The sequence below is a fragment of the Melanotaenia boesemani genome, chromosome 4 (assembly GCF_017639745.1).
Source record: "Melanotaenia boesemani isolate fMelBoe1 chromosome 4, fMelBoe1.pri, whole genome shotgun sequence".
Classification (NCBI taxonomy): domain Eukaryota; kingdom Metazoa; phylum Chordata; class Actinopteri; order Atheriniformes; family Melanotaeniidae; genus Melanotaenia; species Melanotaenia boesemani.
This window is the reverse complement of record NC_055685.1, coordinates 22,195,531-22,215,215: the sequence shown is the minus strand read 5'-3', so window position 1 is coordinate 22,215,215 and position 19,685 is coordinate 22,195,531. Positions and strand designations below refer to the sequence as shown.

The 19,685-nt window shown below is 36.6% G+C and overlaps 1 protein-coding gene across 2 annotated transcripts; it reads left to right on the top strand.

Annotated features, from left to right (window-relative positions):
- Positions 1 to 635: 635 nt before the first annotated feature.
- Positions 636 to 19,249, top strand: trip10b (thyroid hormone receptor interactor 10b). Of its 2 annotated transcripts, XM_041983506.1 has the most exons (15): positions 636 to 876; positions 6,393 to 6,508; positions 6,595 to 6,648; positions 7,909 to 8,056; positions 8,145 to 8,207; positions 9,208 to 9,312; positions 9,600 to 9,728; positions 9,946 to 10,092; positions 12,101 to 12,265; positions 13,823 to 13,846; positions 15,600 to 15,709; positions 16,173 to 16,305; positions 16,399 to 16,466; positions 17,487 to 17,593; positions 17,685 to 19,249. In XM_041983506.1, exons 1-15 carry the CDS (start codon positions 853 to 855, stop codon positions 17,828 to 17,830), a joined length of 1,539 nt encoding a protein of 512 aa, XP_041839440.1. In that variant the 5' UTR covers positions 636 to 852; the 3' UTR covers positions 17,831 to 19,249. The 2 variants fall into 2 exon arrangements, with proteins under 2 accessions (XP_041839440.1, XP_041839441.1); XM_041983507.1 differs by lacking the exon at positions 13,823 to 13,846 and having other exon boundaries at positions 637 to 876.
- The last annotated feature ends 436 nt before the right edge of the window (positions 19,250 to 19,685 follow it).

Sequence of the window (19,685 nt, the reverse complement as noted above, 5' to 3'; positions counted from 1 at the left end):
ACAGTCCTGTTGCTCATCTTAATGCATGTTTGTAGGAGGAATGTTGCAAAATAACATTTGAAAATCTTTATTTGTCAGTATCCCCAATGCCAGAATGTTTTTGAAGTGTTGTGGGAATGAAGTCATTAAAAGTGGTAAAAGTTAAGCAATCCCAACATATACACTTTTATGTGCCCTTTCCATTCTTAACCAGTTTATTTATCATGGGGGTGTATATAAGATTTAAGACAAGACAAATTAGTTTCTTTTTAGACCAATAGTCTCATCTTAATACATCTCCCTCTTTTGCTTCCATACATCAAACACAGTATTAGTGTTGTGTGATGTTTCCACTGGAACCCACATGGATACAGAAAGTACCCAATTTATTACTGCTGTTATGTGCAATAGAGTTAATGATTAATTTTGGTTGATTCTCGCAGGTGAGATGTAATAACTGAAATAGTTTGAGCTTTACTGCCGGACAATGTGTTTATACAAAAGATTCTGTCTTGTGCTGGTTTATTATGGAAATAACCCCAGTCTTAAAGATAAAACAAACACAAACGCAGCTGGTTTACAGACGCCCCCTCTTCCTCTGTCTTTATAGGACGCGAAGTTGTTTCAGGAAAACAGCGCCAGAGCATTTTTTTCTCTCCCTCGCTGGGTGAAAGAAAAAGGACAGCCAAGGAGAAGAAGGCGTAGACTTCCTCCTAACATTTCCTTCGCCTTCTCCGTTTTCAAACCTCCAACTTTTGAGGAATACTTGCTCCGTCAGGGGTTTGGTTGTTTCTTTACCTGTACACTCGTGCTTTGAGTCAGGTTTCTTTTAAATTTTATTTATTTTTTGGGAGGGGGGCATCTTCCGCAGACATGGACTGGGGAACAGATCTTTGGGTAAGTTGACAGCTGACTCAGATAGCCTTCTGGAATAAGCCTTTATGCATGAAATGCCTACAAAACACAAAGTATTTGCTCCCCGGCTGTTTTTCTCCTCTGGTTTTTTAGGGTTGTTTATCTTATGTGTACTGTAAGTCTTTCTGTATAGTCCGCAGCCAGAGGATTTCGCAACCCCTGCATACCTCATACAGGAGAGAAGCCGCGAGCTTTCAGTCACAGAAAGGAAGTGTACGCTTATTTGTACCCTGGGCTTAAGGTGGACTTCAGCCCACTTTTCCTCCTCTAAAGTTTGCTTAGTGACAACACTTCTCAGGAAGCTTTGAGGCTTCTGGCCGACTGGTAAATTGGTCAAAGTATACGTTGTGTTGCTTGACTGTCTCAGATGTGATTGTTTGAGTCATGAGAGACTCAACGTCACTCACCGACACCTGCATCTCTGTGGACTCGAGGGCAAAGGTTCGCAGTCTTTACTGTTCAGAAAATATCCCCACAATTCTCATAATCCCAAACTATTTTCTTCACTTTTTATCTTCTTGTTTTGTCTGATCGACTGTGCTATATTCAGAAGAACTATGTGTGAGGCAGAAAGTCAGGAAGTCCTCCTATTCAAGAAGTTGCAGTTAGATAAATGCAAGCATACCAACATAGTTCCTTCTCAGTTCTGTCAGTCAGCTATGAAGAAAAGAATTGTTTAAGCTCTACACCCATCACAATCAGCTCTTAGGCGATTTCATACAGGGGAATACTTGTTACACACAGTGCAGCATATCTTAAGTCAAACAAGATTTCTTAACTGAGATTGGTTATTCTACTAGCTATAAATGAATAAAAAAATCCTTAAAACCTGATATGGATGTTTAAGAACAGATTGTGTGCGGTTATTGAGTTGTGTTGATAGTACCACAAACTTTGGCTTTTTAAAGATTTGCATGTTGGAAAAACCAAAACAAAATTCAGTCAAGAGCGTTAGATTGCTGCACTTAAAAGATTGAAACAGGGCCGACTGAAAATGAAAGAAAAAATGCATCATTATACTTCTATAAAGCATTAGATGGTAAATTAATAAAACTGTGTGAAAATAGTTTTGAAGTCATCTTTTCCTCTTTTACAGCAACATGATGGAATAATTTTTTAAGCAATATCAGCTGATTCCAGCTTCCTGTTGTGTTAAATAAGCAATAAAATCAGTTAAAAATGTAAAAGTTTCTTCATTAGTTAAAGTATGCTTCTTTTCCTTTCATAGTTTGAAATAATTGACTTATATTTTCAGTTTTTCTGTTGAATAAGCATTTGGAGGAACAAGCCATTTAAGTGCAAAGTTTCTACCTTTCTATAATCTTTAAGATTTTAAAAATTTAGCTGCTCATTCTAAAAGTGTCATTTGCTGAAACAAGTTACTGCATCAAAACTTTATTTACATCTTCTTTCCTTGGAAACATCTATGGTTCTGTTGTAGAAGTAAGTAATCAGCTATATAAGTGGGACGTCACCGAAGTTTTGGAAACTGGAAGATCTTCCAAACGTTACAGTTTAGGTTGGCAAACATTATGTTTAATCTCAGCTGCAAGGCTTGTTGTGCTTGTAAATTTAATTAATTTGGTTTAGTTTATATCTGCATACAACATCTGAGTTTGAGATGTATGGTATAGAATGACGAGAAACAATCAAATAATTTTTAGTGTTTGCAAGTAGTTGTTTATGCTTCTCTCTTTTTTAAACCAGCTTCTTCATATTCATACCCGTTAAAAGGCAATTTAATCTGGTGGAGTACAGATTAAGATAGCTCTTTCCCAGAAAAATTTAATTGCTTCACTAAATGTAAGATCTGCTGATTAAACCAATATAGCGAGGAAAGGTAAAGAGAACATGACATCAGAAGCAAGATGGATGCTAAGAAAGTTCAGTAGTTACTGTCTCAAAATCTGATCACCTGCTAAATCACCTGTATTTTGTGTGTTTTTGTTGTTGTGGTGTCTGAACAAAGTGAGGAACGACTTCAACTTAACTCTACATAAAAAAGCAAAGAGAGGAGGGTAAATCAAGAGAGACATTAAAGATTAATAATTAAATTACATCACAGGACTTAGTTGTCAGATCCCATCTCCAGCTTTCAGAGGGATTACTCAGAATGGTTAGTACTTCTGAATTTCACTTGCATCAGACTGGCAAGTAACTTTTCATACACACATTAACTTCAGATACCACATACAGTACACTTGGTGAGCTATACAAGCAGCAAGTTGCACTTGAAAAAGTTGAGAGCTTATGAAGGTCATTTTATAGTTCAGTAGGACCTACTGATCTGTATTTTTATTGCAGAGCCTAATGGGAGCTTCTAATGGCTAGTTGTCTGGGTCTCTTTTCTTTTGGCTGTGTCCTCAAATCTTAGTCACACCTATCCCTTGCACATCACCTCTGCCTCCAAAAACCTAAGACAACATCAGCTAGATGCTGGATTGCTCACAAACCAGTGGGTAATGCCACACGCATACATGTACTAAATAGCATATGATCAATTTAATTTAGCATGTTTTGATAGCTTGTATAGGTGCAACCTGATAATCAGAGCGGGCCATCAAACTCTGTTATTGATGAAGTGATGTGTGTTTAAAGGATCTTGTATAAAAATCTGATATTTGCTTCCTTAGTTGCAGCCGCTTTCCTTCTTATTGGTACTGTATTTACATTAAGTGGTGGTGAAAGCCTCACTGCTTCTCATTAAAAGGATAGGATTGTGACATCAACCTACTTTCCTTGCCATTCCTGGTCAAGAAAAAAGCTATATAGGTAAAACATTGAAGCTGAAAGTGGAGACTTATTACTTCTAGTAGTGTTTTTTTAATTAAGTTTGCTGTCTTTTTACTTTCTGGTAGAAGAAAAGCTTAATCAGACACTTATTTAGAAAAATATTTAGTATTTCTTAAACCGTGTCTGCAGGGACTCTTTAAACTAGACTGGTTGCACCCACTTTAGTAAATTACTACTTATATAAGAGCTAATAGTAACTAAGAAACTGATTTACAACTAGCTGGGGCAGTCAGTCCTGTTGTTGATGATCTAGAGTCTGATCCCACATCAGCTGAGATCAGAAAATGCTTCTCCTCCTTTTGTTTTTTCGTCATAACACGGGGTGGGACTAGTCTGACTGGTTCCAGGGTTTGGAGAGGCCCCTGGGACCGTCAGTCACAGGGTGGAGGCACACTAAGCTGAATGACTATCTCATTCCTGAATGCCGTCAGTTTAGCTATCAGCATTTCCTCCTCTCACACAAACGTGTATATGTTTTACTCTTAAGTAATGGGATACTACAACAGACGTGAGATGTACATAAATAATGTATCTCAAAGATTTTTCACTGCTATCTTTCCATCAACACCAGCCTTGCAGTTTGTTCTGTAGCTAACTGATTTCCCTGATTGTTTTCCTTCCTGGTACAAACAATCTATGTCACACCATTGCCCTCTTGTGTTTTCTAATCCTGTGCCTTCCTCCTTTGCTGTCTCCTCCTGACTTTCCCATATCCAGGACATTATTAACTGTGTTACTGCATGATCTCTTTTTAGATTCTTTTTCCTCTGAGGACTCAGTATCTGTGCTTTCAGCTCCACAACACCTTGGAGCCTCCATGCATACGTGCACACTTACACACACATGAACAACCAAATTTAGATCTTTTGTGTTGAACAAAAGGAAACCACTCTGAGGCTGTGTGCATTCAGTCTCCATGTATACAAATTGTGTAGTTTTATGGTCACATTTGTCTTCAGAGAGCTTTTTACTCTGGGCCATTATACAGTAGACAAAAGCCTGTGGGGAAAGGGAGAACAAATGTTAACCTGTCCAACAGGTTTCTGTATGTGTGTAAAAGGAGAGAGAGGAATGCTAAATGAAGAGTACTGCAGGCTTTTTTTGTTTCTTTCTTTCTTTCTTTCTTTACTTCACCTCTGTACTTGTGTATGTGTTTGTGGTAAACTGACAGTCTAATTATTTTACAGAAAATGAACCTTTTTGTAATAATAACAAATCAATTTCTGTTACCTGGTTCTTTTCTTTTAAGCAGGTTGGTAAAAATTTCTCATTTGACTTCCAGACCTGTGATCACTTCATTATTTTCTGTCTATTTTCTTAAAGATAATTGAATGGATGTTTTGATAATTGACTAAGCAAACATGACATTTCAAGAAGTTGTTTTGGCCTCAGGGAACTTGTGACATTTTTGTCTATTTGCCTAGATTCTGAAAACAAGTTCAGAATTGACTGAAGAAAAAATAATGATTGCAGCTCTCATTAAAAAAAAGAGCAAGACTGAACCAAGAGATATCTTATACAAGTATAATTTGTATCCATCAATAAAAATGTATATGTTTTAATAATTAAGTATTTATGCAACATTTCAAGCAAGAAAGCTAAGACAGTAAATGGTACAGGTGCAATTCTTTCATTCATTTTCTGACATTTTCTAAATGCAGTTTACTCTGAATAACTGTCTTTGTTGTAACTTTTTGCTATAGTCTTCACATCTCTGACAGTCACTCAATAACAGCGTGAACACCAGAGAAAGTCCAGGACCTCAGGTTTAAATTTTGACCAGTCATAAATCTAATTAACAGCAGAAACTTCTTCTCACAAGTGGAAATTCTCTGGAATATTTTCTTGGAGGAGCATCCAGGAAGCAGGATAGGATGTAAAAGTATACTGTGTAGATAACACATCAAGAAGGCCGGACAAGGCTGGTACCTTTTTTGACTCTGTTAACTTTTTAAGACGAGATTTAAATTACACGTGGCTTTTCTGGAATATCTAATGGGTGAAAAGCAATACAGACCAGCAGATGAGCATAAAGCCTTAATGGCGATCAGCATGCAGGCTCATTTAGCGTGTTTTATCACAAAAATCACCTGCTGTATTCACATACGTGCTCATTCAGAGATGTTCAGGGCCATTAGGGAGTTGGCAGGGTAACTTCTGGCCTGTCTGGTGTGGACATTTAAATTCTCATATCCAGCTTTTTTTTTTCTGGAAATTCCTAGAAGGATAAAGAGTCAGAACTATGTTTTACAATATCAGGAATTAAGCCATAGGAAACGGGAGGATAATTGGAGAAACTTTCAGAAAAGCATGATATATACAGAGGATTGAGGCCATAGATTTCAGGGTCAGGTGACCAAAATTAAATTAATTTTTTTTTTTCAAAAAGCAGAATTCAGAAACAATTTTACTTCCACACAAGACAAAAAATGAAAGAAATCTTTTATACTTGGGAAAATTGAGTTTTGTTATTTATCACAGCACTGGATCTATTTAAGTGATTGGATAATTTTTTATGAAAAAATTTTTATGAAAACGATGCATGAAGTAGTGAAGTCAAAGCTTTTTTAAAAATTTTATTTAAAACAAAATATGTCTGAAGGAAATTTGCTTCAGATTGCAATGGGCTATCTGTATGCTACACCACCTTGAGTTTTTCAGGTGTATGTTAAGATGTATGTTGCTCTGTGCTGTTTCTCTCTCAGGACCAGTGTGATGTCATTGACAAGCACACACAGTCTGGCCTTGACCTGGTGGACCGTTACATAAAGTTTGTAAAGGAGCGGACAGAGATAGAGCAGAACTATGCCAAGCAACTCAGGTGTGCTCTGTTTTCTTTCTGCATGTGCTGATTGCTTTTATGTAGGCTTGTGATATTCACACTACTATTTTTACATTGACTTCTAGGAGTCTGACGAAGAAGTATGCCAAGCGAGGAAACAAAGATGAGCAGGACTGCAAGTGAGAAAATACATTAAAATCTAAAGCTTTCTCCTCTTGTATGCCACACTAATCAAGTTAAAATGATAAATTCATTAAATTTGAAACAACTAAGAGACAGCTGGGGATTTTTTTCTGCTACAATGACCTAGTCATTGCTCACAGATATGGTTTGCTGTAGCCACATAAAATTAACACTAAAATGTCAGGTGACTTTTCCTTTTGTATGGTTCTCCTGTAAATGAATTTTAAAAATGTGTGTGTCCACATAAAATTAAATAGAAGTGTGGTTAAAGTTCAGCCTTGTTTTTCTACAGAAGTCATGGACTTAAGGAATAAATAGGGTTACCAACTTTACACCTTTAGTTGGAGTGAAATGGGTAATGTCACAGTTGTTTTTTGTTTTGTTTTTTCCTCCAATTAATTCACAGATTATTTGTTATTGTATCATAATTTGATTTCTAAAACACATACATTTTGAAGCCTATACATGGCTACGGAGCAAGTAATGCATTAACTGTGAATAAGTGTGACAGCTCACGTGTCTTAGATGAAATGTACAGTGTAATTTAGCCCTAATTTTCAGAAATATCTGCAGTGTGCAGTAAATTGTGTAACTGATGGATCCTGCGTGCAGCTCCAGTGTAACCTTAATCAGCTGTAACAACAGCTGTGAGATACAAACAAATCAACATGTTTATTTTTTCCTCCCAAAAGCCAGATTTTATTAATCATTTGTGAGTTTCATTAATCTAACCTGTTCCAGAAATGTCTTCAGCACACACTGCAATATGGAACAGTACTGTTCTGTTCTGAATGCATTAGGAAAAGCAACCCTACAGAAAAGAGCCTGTTTGACGCATTTAGCTGTTACTCTTACAGTGGCTTGGAAGCTTCCTTTTATTGGCGTGAGATTTGTTTTGGCAGCAGGAGATGGTGAGAGACAGTAAGTGGGTGTCTGCCACCAAAAACGTGACAGCTGGTAACTCTGATATATTGCATGCTAGACTTATTTTCTTTCTGTAGGTTGGCGTCACGATTAAAATGCAATTGAAATGGAAAGATAAATAAGATAAATTAATCAGACAGCTGCTTTTATGCCTTTTTTCTTATTTTAGAATCTACAGCTTTCAAGACAAATAGATTTGATGATTAGAAACAAGCGATGAGTTTAGACTGACAGTGATGATTTATGCAGTACTAAAAACTGCCTAAATGCAAGGAGAGTAGAAAAAAAGCCATAGTTTATTTATTCTTAATAATTTTTTCCTCCTTTTTCAGATTTAGCAACCATGCATCATTCCATGAGATCCTGAACGAGCTGAATGATTACGCTGGGCAACGGGAGCTCATTGCAGAAAACATGATGACCAACATTTTTGTGGAACTCACTAAGTACCTCCAGGACCTTAAACAGGAGCGCAAAACAGTAAGACAGGGAGGGAGGAATGAGGATGTTTGACAGATTGCACTTTTAGATCACTGCAGCATATTTACTCTACCCTTTTCCTTCCCAGCATCTGTCTGAAGCAAAGAAGGCCCAGCAGAATCTAGAGAGCTGTTTTAAACACCTAGAAAATGTGAGTAGCATGTTTACAAAAATCTATGTCAGATTATTCAAATTATCTCATGTGGTATCTCATCAAGCAGAAGATTTTCCTGGCAGGAGTTACTTTGTCTTGAGATTTAAATGTTCAAAAGTAAAACCACCCAATTGACTTTTGTTATGAACCTATTTATTAATGTGTTTAAAATTTTCTTAAACTTATTTTGAAAAGAGAATCATATATCCTAAAGAAACCAACTGAGTACACAACATATACAAAAATAGAATATCCTTCATTAAAAAATAGCTCCATACAAGTTGTCCACTGTGTAACTTTAATAAATTAAAAGTAATTATTAGAGGATACCTAATTAATAATACAATAATTAGTTTAAAATAAGCTGTTACCTGAAGAGCCGCAGTAGTTTTCCCAAAAAATTCCACAGAATCGCTTAAAAAACAAACAACAAAAACAGGTTTTGTGATGAAGAAAGGTTAAAACAAACAGATTTTTAGCAAACTTGAGCTTCAAATTTGTATTGCTTTTGAAGATAAGATACCGTAATCTTTAATAAGGCTGTTTATTGTGGGTGATATTGTTCATGTCTCATGTTGTAAAGTGGAACAATGATATTTTAATGAGCCAGTCTTGTTGTATTTATGTGAACAGAATCTGAGACAGAAATATCAAAGTTGAGGAATATCATACAAAGTCTATCTACATGGCTAGATAAAATGTAAAAAATAGCAACTTCTTTTAAAGTCAGGTGAAGTAAAACACTGAAACAGAATGAATATTATTTTGTATATAAACTTTGTAAATGTTAGTATTTAAATGCAGTAGCTGCTGGAAGGAAGCTTTGGTGTATGTATGGCTGTAACTCTGAACCCATGCCAATGACCAACAATGTTCATTTTGATCTTAAGTTCCTTTCCTTTTTAGTCATTTTCAGTAGGAAATAATTCTGTGATATTTGATTATTTGATCCCTCTAAACCTTAAATCTAATAAAGTTTATGTCTTAATGACTGCAGAAAAAAAAGCGCTTTGCCAAGGAGTCGGCTGAGGCTGAGAAAGCCGCACAACAAGTAGAGAAAACGGAGAACGACCCTAATCCCAGCAAACCAGATGTCGACAAAGTAAACACTGTCTCATGTTTGCATAAATTACCTTTTTATTTTATTTTATTTTATTTTATTTTATTTTATTTTATTTTATTTTTGTTTTGGTTCTTAAGATGTTTTCAGACCAAAAAATCCTTGACTTTTATTTGCCTGTCTTCCTCTCACCTCCTTGTATTCTTTACCTTTACATGTATTCCTCTATCCTCTCTCCTACTGGGGTTTGCATCATCATCCTCTTTATGGAAATTTTTTTAATCTTTCTCTTATTTTTTCTGACATTCCTTGTGTTTTTTGCTCTGAAGGCCAAGCAGCATGCCCATGCCCGCACACACACAGCGGAGGAGTGCAGGAACGACTATGCAGCAGAACTCCAGAAATACAACAAGGAACAGAACAACTTCTACTATTCTGAAATTCCACAAATTTTCAATGTAAGACAAAGAGCCTCTTAAAAATGCAAAGTCATATGGTACTACATGTGGGCAGAACTCGCAATCAGTGCCTGCTAATGTGACAAATTCCTATAAAAGCCCTCTTATGATGTCCTTCTTCTCTGTGTTTATAATGTGAATGTGCAGTATGGAGACACTGCCATTGTAACTATAATCTGGGATTTAATGGAGGCTGCTGTATGCGTGTGCTAAACAGAAACTGCAGGACATGGATGAGCGGAGAATCCGGAGGCTGGCAGAGGGCTACACCCAGTTTTCAGACATCGAGAAGAAGGTGTTACCCATCATTTCCAAGTGTCTCGAGGGAATCTCTGCAGCAGGGGCAAAAATCGATTACAAACAGGCAAGTGTCTGATGACATTTTGACAATCTATTACTTCTTTTCATTGTTGTATCCAGTACACCTCTGAAGGCAGATTTTGTTTAGGATCCAAATTCAGAAAATCTGAAATATTATAATTACACACCACACATTGCAAAACTGTTCATGAACCTCAGGGTATTAATAACTCTTGAACTTCTACTATGTACATCTGCTCAGTAGAATTATGAAATATACAATTTGCGTACAAGTGAATAGATGTAATAATCTAGTCCAACATTTGTTTTATACTTTGTTTTGCTTGTCCCGAAAGTTTGTTAGCAACAGCTTCTTCCAATAAGGTGTTTTGTCTTATTTTCCTTTTATAGACTTCTCTAGCTTGCTAGATGATGTCCACTTTCAACATGTGACATTGTCTAGTGCGATCGCACACTGAGCACAAAAAATACATTATTGTGTTTGTCAGACCAAAACTGGGCTTTAATTATACATGTGATAGTGTTAGTCCAATTTTGAGAACTTTAGTTTCAAATCATTTTAGTTATGCTGGGCTTACACCAAATGATTTTCACAGCCGCAGACTAAAAATGGAAGTCTTCAGTAAATCTTAGGAGTCTCAGCACGCTCTCATCATCTCAATCGTTAGGTTTAAGGTGGTAATCTGCACTGTTTCATGTCAGTCCTTCCCTAGTCTTCGTCTGCAACAATATCAAAGGTGTTTGATATTATCACATGTTGTAGTGGCGTAACACAATCAACAACCAATAGATGTGGTCTGACAAAAGCAGAAACAAGAATCCTGACTGTCAGAACATTGACAAAAACGGACAAAAAAATAAATGAATAAATAATACGAACAAGAACTGGTGATGAAACGTTATTTGTGGACCATCCAGAAAGAGGAGCGGATGGTTATTAAGAAGTAAATGTCTGATGTGGATCATTTATGTGTTACAGTATAATGATCTAACAAATGAGAGAAGAATAGAAAACTCATTCATCCCTCCAGATTCCGATGAGTTAGAGTTGAAGATGCAAAGGCACACCTAATAATGATGTGTAATGATGTGTAATTCCTTACTGATCCTGGAGGGAAACTCTCCCTTTGTTTGCTTTGCTGTGGGCAGATCAACCCTGTTTGATATCAGCTGTGCAAAATATCATAAAAAATTCTAAAACAATCTAGTTGTAGTCTTGTAAATAGTGATTCACAGTCATTGTCAAATCATAGTCTTATGATGTAAACCCAGAATTAGATTCACACGTCAGGATTATGTGGGTGGGGGACGAATCACTCCTACATGTACACAGTCAGCAGAGTCAAACTAGTTCCTGTTCTGTGCTTTGACTTGGAAATAACAAAATGCCAGTACATAAAAAAAACAGATAACAGTGAGTAATCACAAGGAATAATGTACATCTTTATTGTAAAAACAGTAAGGTGTACAGCAGTTACAGATTGTACAGCCATGTAAAACTGCCCAGTGAACCCTTGCACCCTTTGACAGATCCATTAAAGTTTGCTTATTAAATGCAGAGTTAAAGCAGTGTTTTTCAATCCAGGTCCTCATGACCCACTGCCCTCCGTGTCTTAGACGTGATCCTACCGACCCCAACACACCTGATTCAGATTAATGAACTTCCTCATCAAGTTATTTGCAAGCCTGTTAACAAGCCATTGATTTCATTCAGGTGTTTTAAAGCATGGTTACCTCTAAAACAGGGGTGCCCAAACTGTTTGCCTCTAAGGGCCAAAGTGAAAATATACTAGTGAGCCGTTGGCCAAACACAGCAATTTTAAGGGTGGAACATAGTTCTTTTAGTTATTGTTTGTACATGCAAATGCATTCTTTTCCATCAGTGCAAATAACATTAAAGGCATAGTTAGAAGGACAACAAACAATTATTGCAGGCACTAAATTGCAACCAAATATAGTGGAAAATGTCATCAACAACAAACAATGCATGTTCAACAAGGCAAATTATTGTTGATTTATTAAAGAATATGTCCACTTGTGTTTCCCTGAAGGATTCAAAACTTTTAATAGAGCAACACAAATCTGGCTTTGAACGCCCTGGAGATGTGGAGTTTGAAGACTACACCCAAGGAATCAAACCAGCAACCTCAGACTCCAGCCTCAACCCACCAAAAGGGCGGACCAAGCGCTGGCTTTTCAAGCCCAAAGGACACAAGGTGAGGCTGCATGCTTGGCACACTCTATTTGCCTCTCTTTGTATTTGCATGGAAATTTGCATGGAACTGATTATTTGAATGCAATATAATTATTACTTATGTTTTGTTTAGCGTTTGATAATGTAAAATTAGAATTGCTGCGTATACATCATCATAAGTAAAATAAAAATGGGTAATATGTATTTTAATACATAATATGTATTAAAAATGTATAGATAAATTTAATTTCCTTTAATATATGTAGATAACACAGATCTTTCACAGAATTTGCTGTGTTTCTGTAAGTCCACAACAACACTACATCCAGACAGGGGCTTGTTTTTCAGCTGTCAGTGTAGGAAAGGCTAATGTGGCAAGTATTCAGTTGGTTACAATCTCTAATTTTGCCGCTAGATGTCAGTGCACACTTTTATTATGCAAAATTCATTCTTGAAGCAAGGGACTAATTCTAATACTTATTTATGTTTTTGTTTTTTTGTTTGTTTTTTTTAGCAAAGGTACATTTTTAGTGAGAATTGTTAGACTCATAAAATTAGTCATTTGGAATGATAATTCTATATCATATACATTAATATATACATCTATACATTATTAAACAAATGAGCAAGTTTTATTTACATAATCAAGAACCAGACTTTCCTAATACAGATTCAACAACTTTATTATTGGAGGTGTTATTACTGCTACTGCTAGCTGTTGAAGAACCTGTATTTTTTGCTGGTTTGAGTGTTTGAGCTGACAACCACATTGGTAAATTCAAACCCGAACAAAGCTTTAAAATGTCCTGTGTCAAATTGTCAGTAGTTAAATCCATATGAAGAACAGGACCTGACTTGCTTCTTATCTCTTTCCTGCTGGCCCATTTCAAAGTGCAAAATGGCTGTCACACTGTCTCATAATAATGCTTTGTAACAAACACACAATTCTCAACACACATTCCTCTCATATCTTACCCACCACTCTGTTTCCCTCAGGGGCCAATTCTAATTCCAGTCTGTTGCACAGACTTGCCCCAGAACACCTCTTGCCTCTGCAACTCTGTCCACGTAATGACAAAATCCTCTTCTTCTTTTTCTCCTCTTGTAACCAGTATCACTTTCTCCCTCTTTTTGCTCCTCTTCCTCTTCCCGGGTTCTTCCCCCTTTGCTTTTTTTCCCCCCTCCCTTCTTCAGTTTAACCCTCCATCTTTCTCTCCCCCATCCCCTTTCCCACCTGGCAGCCTTTCCTTCCCCCTCATCAAGCTGCAGCACTCGCCCCTCTCTCTCTGTCTGAGGGAGTTTAATCAAACTGTCAAACCCAGGATTTCAACCTTAATACACAGAGCTTGCTTGGTGAGTGATGCTACCATGTTGGCTAACTTTGCTGCAGATCTGAGCTTCACTCCCTCTTCCTGTAGTGTGTTCACATTTTTGTTTTGTAAATAGTTCACTAGTCCTATTCACACACATAAGCTGGTGTTCATTTGTAGAAGTTGTAATAATATTGTATAAATGTTTCCCAAGTGTTGTGTTTGTAGTATCACTGTCTCATACTGGATCTACATTTCTCTCTGTTTAGATATCACATGCTGAAAAACACATGGTAACACCTCTCATTTACTTAGAGAAAAGACATAAAAGGTGCTTGGATGATGAAATCTGGTGCTGGTTTCTTTTCAAGGGGAAATAGTATTTAATAAGTAACTCCACACTAAATGTTCAGCAGAAATCTCTGTGGACACAAAGCTGTTAGCTGTACAGCTAAAACATGAAGCCAACAGTCAGATGCCAAAACAGCCGTAGTTACTGAAAAGGCCAATAGAAGCTGGTTCCAAAAGATTAAGTCTGTGGACACTGACGTTAAAATGCAATACTTTACAGCAGAAATAAACTCATTTAAGTCCTGGCAGAGACATGTTTTGGTATCTGTAGCTGATGTTCTTATTTATGACATCTCTACAGAAGAGTAGTTTTTACATGACTCACCCATTAAATGATGTTTTTTTTTATGGCTGAAGCATTTTGCTCTTTCAAATGTGGTTGTGATTGAAACAGAAACAATGATGACCCCAACGCACTTGTTCTCACTGTTTTCTGTTTAAAGAGCTGTCAGTCATCACACGTTGGTATTGAAATCAGAGTTATTCATCAGGATGGAGTTACTATTTTAATTAACCTAATTAGATTCAATTTTCTCATGGTACAGGATGTTCTCTTTTTTTTTTATTCTGGGATGTGTGATCACTTTCTCAACTGAAAATAGCTCATGTGTTTCTTCTGTGATGGTATACAGATGTACAAAATGAGTGAAATTCTCAAGATTAAGACCAAAATCAAATGTATTTATGTCCAAACTCTGACATCCTGCTGTATTCAATATGAATTTCAATGTCAAGATATAAATTAAATATAAACTGATCTTTGATTACAATGCTCAAAGGTCAAAATATGTTTTTAAAAAAATACAATTGTAATATATCTTTACAAAAACAGGAATGTAGCTCTCCACTCATCTCCGAATAATCACAGAATATGTTGTGTCAGCAGTAATGTTGGAATTGCTTTCCTCTGTAGGAATAGTTTCCATGTCATTGATATTCTGATGTTATAGTGCTTTTTCTCAGAGTTTCTCGAAGGAGGCAAACTTACACCCCTCTCTTCAACTGTGTGATTTCAATACATTTTATATGTATGCTTACAGCAGAATTCAGCAAAGTTTTTAATAAAGGATACAGACTTGAATCTCTTAAATATGTTGATAATCTATGTTATCATTTTTTAATCACATTCTAGTCCAGGTAGCTGAAAATGACTGACAATGTTCTTTATGTCCAGCACAAACAAATTTAAGAACCTCATCATGTCTAAAAACAAAGAAGTTAAAAAAAAAATATTTGTCACTATCTGAAAATTCTTTTGTAGTATTGTTTTGAAAAGTACTTTATTAAATAAATTCACTTATACTTAGTTAAAATTGTATTTGTATGACATCACAGATGAACAAATCTTTGGTTATGACTGAGTTAATCATTCAGTTTGCACCAAACCAAACCATCGTATCGATGGAAAACAAATGTATTTCCTCTGGGATAAATACAGTAAGGGGTATCATGGGATGTATTGCATTTCTTACCAGTTCCTCACTCTGTCTATTATCTTCATCTGTAGTTTAATATCTGTAATATAATCTGTATCTGCAGCATGAACCTGTCTGTGTGTGTAGACATTTCATTAGCAATGTGAATGACAGAGTGAGAAATGGGGAGGAGGGGCATCTGGTGGTGAGCATTGAAGCTTTTTATGCCTGATGCTCGGGATACTAACTGTTTGTTTATGCATCATGCATGTTTATGTAGCTACCTGCTGCAGAAGATTTCTCTCACCTTCCTCCGGAGCAAAGGAAAAAAAGGCTGCAGGGGAAGATCGATGACATTGCCAAAGAGCTGCAAAAAGAGCAAGACCAAAGGTGAAAACAGCAACAATATCACTCCCATCTCTGCAAAACAGAATTAGAATGGCTCATAGTTACAAAAAGCCAATTACTCAAATTGATTTTGAAAATGATAATTTCACAGCAGTTTTTACTGTTTTGAAACTGAATTACTTTATGCACAGAGCCTTCAGAGCAAACAACGTGCATGGGAAAAAGCTTCATTTTGTGTGTGTCATACTTTTAGGGAAATTTATTAAATTAAATAACATAACTGCCTGATGTTAGATACATCTTTTACACACGGAACACCATGTACACCAGCATCAGTATCTGACCTCATGAATGCTATACAGTTTATCCAGCGTGTCCTCTCGACCTCCAAACAGTTCTTATCCTTCCCGTTCTTATCAGTAGCAGCACACGAGAGAGAAACTTCCTTAATCAGCGCACACATTTCCCAAACAATAACATTTTCTCCCTCTCTGTTTGACCTCAGTGACGCACTGGAGAAGATGAAGGGTGTGTATGAGCAGAATGCACAAATGGGAGACCCATCCAGTCTGGAGCCCCAGATCTCAGAAACTGCACAGAAAATAAGCCGCCTGAGGGGGGAGCTCGTCAAATATGAGGTTATTACACATGTGTTGTGTACACATACTTGCCAATACTGCTAAGCATTTAGGCTGATTTTAATGATGTTTTAAACTTTATGTTCTTAACAGACATGGCTGTCAGAAGCAGTAGGAGGAGAGGAATCTTCCAATGCCATAAACAATAACATGCAACATAGGTAAGGCCTGTATTTAAAGGCTTCAGTCCTTTTAGTTAGGTGGGGAGATTACATCATTTTCACTTATCTGGACTGTGAAAACAAAACTAACAGCAGCTGGTTTTCGCAGTGGAGCATAAAGAGTAGAAGGTACTCATGGAGAGCCATTATGACCTGTGAGACCAGGTTTGCCAATAAACGTGGATGAGCCTGGGTGCTTAGCATTCCTAAGGGCCTAAAGAGAAAGTAGCTGCACTTTTTCTTCTTGTTCTTGAAGAGGTTTTGTTTCTCCTCTAAAAGTAAGAGTAAAATAAAGATAATCTACTTATAAATGTTATGCTGGTACAATTCTCTAAATTATGTGATTCAGCTCCTAGAACTGTACGCTAATCTAATTTTATATTATTTGTCCCACTGGGCAGAATCATTTGATGCTGTCGAAGGCTTGTATGTGAAGCTGTGAAGGAAGTGCGATCATAAGTTATCACACTTTATTTTTCAAAACTAAACTTGGGGTGTACAGTTGAATACTCCAAAAAAAAAAAAAAACTCATAGTCTGTTCCTAAGCACCATGACTTCAGTGATAAGTAAGGACATATGATGGGAAATTTGTAAGGACTTAGGAAAAGATGGTGAGCAAAGGTTACTGCCTTACTATCACATGACTGGCATCCACATACTAGGACTTTACAATAATACTTAATTCTGTGTGACTGGAAGCTGTTGTGCACAAATACAGACACTTATACTGCCATCTGGTGGTGTTAAAGGACTAAACTGATTGCATACCCATAAACCCAAATAGCTAGAAGAACTGTAAAATGCAAGCCAAACCAAAGCTCAGGTCTTAGTAAGTGAAAGGAAATATGATGATATTTAGACACAGCCAGGCTAAGTTAAACTTACCAGCTGCTGCATCTTGAAATTTTCTAATCAGCCAAGACTCTGTTATGAAGTTGTTTTCTTTAAATGTCTGATTTTATAAAGAAAAGAAATGTGTAAAACTTTTTTCCCCCTTTTTTATAATGGTGTTTCTCTAGTGTTGTAACAGCTGACGAGAGTCCGAACATCTACGCAGAGTTTGATGATGATTTTGACACCATAGAATCTCCTGTTGGCCAATGCACTGCTCTATACACTTTTGAAGGTATATTTATGTTCAACCTTGAACTTCTTCAAATGTAAAACTGCCTTTGGCCTTTTTTATATATCTCTTCCCTTTGTGTATTTGTTTGCAGGCAACAGTGAGGGCACCATTTCCATTACAGAGGGAGAGTTGTTGAGTGTAATGGAGGAGGATAAAGGGGATGGATGGATGAGAGTCCTCAGGGCCAGTGGAGAGGAGGGTTATATACCTTCATCCTATGTCAAACTCACACCTTAACTTCTGTCTCAGAGCTTTTTCTGGAGGTGAACATCAAGTTATTTAAATAATTGGAGCTGCTTTCTACATCTTGCTCTGCCAGTGATGTACATGGTGAAATGAATGTGTGTGTGATTATTGAGACTGATTGCAGTACCATTGAGTCCCATCTCTGCTCTTTATAACTTCAGACATTTTCTCAAAATGCAGATTGTCAGCCTGGTCTGATCCTTATCCATTTTTGCTCTTTTAAAAGAAAAAAAAAGCCAACTTTTGAATGTGTACCTGAACTTTGTGTTCATGTTTACGTGACAACTCTTGTAACTCCAAGTCAGCATCATAGTAGCCGCATTTGTTTATGCCAGTACTTTTGTACAGTATATCCACCCACTTGACTTTCCCGCGGTCAGTTGTAATAACCTGCTGAAATTCATTTTGTTACTCCAACTTTTCTGCTTAGGCCACTTTTCTAAAAGAATGTGATTTTATCTGTTTTAACTGGATGAAAACCACTACACTGTTAGGAGTGCATAAACTATATCACTCAATTGACAGTGATGGTAAAAGCTTGGTTCACATTTTTTTTTGTCTGTCTTAAATTCATAGCAGTCCATATAAGGTGAATAAACATATGTTGTATTGCTTTCTGTTTATTAAGACCATTATAAGTTCCAAAAAGGGATGGAGACAATATTCAGGCTGCTAAAGTATGGTGGCCGGGAAGTGCAAAACAATATTACACTGAGTGAAACACTTGGTAGTGTACATTTCTGTCTTAAAATACGAGCAAAGTCTTGAACACTTTTATTGAAAACACATTTCTGATAGCTATCAGAATTTGTTACTTTACTGTACCTACATTATAAAGAACTCAGACTTCAATGAAAGTGTTTTCAAAACTTTGCCTATCTTCTAAGATGTGCATGGAGAGGGCTTCCTGCAGTCACAGAGTCTGATGGGTCACAGATTTTGGTGAAACACCTATCTTTGTAATAGTGTTTCACTGGATGTAAATGTGTATCACTCGGTGTAATATTGTTTTGCACTTCCCGGCCACCGTACTAAAGCCTTATATTAGCTGCAGTTTGTTTCAAACCCTTGTCATACATATTAAAAATGAATTGTGCATTGCTTCTAAGATGGAAATTCCTAAAAAAACAGAAATACTGCAGACAACCTGTTTTTAATGTTTGGTTCTGGTAATGTTAGTACTGTGAAGACAGACTTGAAACAATGTGAACATGTCTTTGGACTCCATATGATATACTATGGTTTCTCTACTGCAAAAAGTTTGAAAGGATTTTTTTTTAAATGAAAGTAAAAATATAGTTTTATTTTGTAAGAAGTCCTGTAAATTGCCTGCTTTTGAGGTTGCAGTCATTGTGCTGCTTGGGAGATCATGCCATTACATTGACTCTATTAAATCTCACTTTACAGTAATGTCTGGACTCAATCGGTCTAAAAGTCTGTTAAAATGTGTTTATATTTTACATATTCAAAATTTTCTTGAATTTTTCTTTTTTTCAGAGAAATGCAGGGAACACCCAGCATCATCAGAGCTCCAATTATTTAATACAGAATTAAGGGTGGGTGGGGGTGGGGGGGGATTTGTTTATATTTTTTGGAGGCATCTCAGTCTCTTTCTTATAGGACTCTGCAAATCCTTTCCATTCATTGTTAGCAAAAAAGGAGAAATACATTTTGTTCGTACTTGAAATCCAGATGGTCTGTTCAGCCCAAGGTCAGATCAATTTTGTCAGGAAGGAATTCAAAGCTCGGAAATGAGGGATTTGCGATTTATCTTCCAACTGGAATTTTTAAAAGGCTGAATCTAATATGTTTGTAGCTCTCGCATAAGGTTTTACTCATCTGTTTC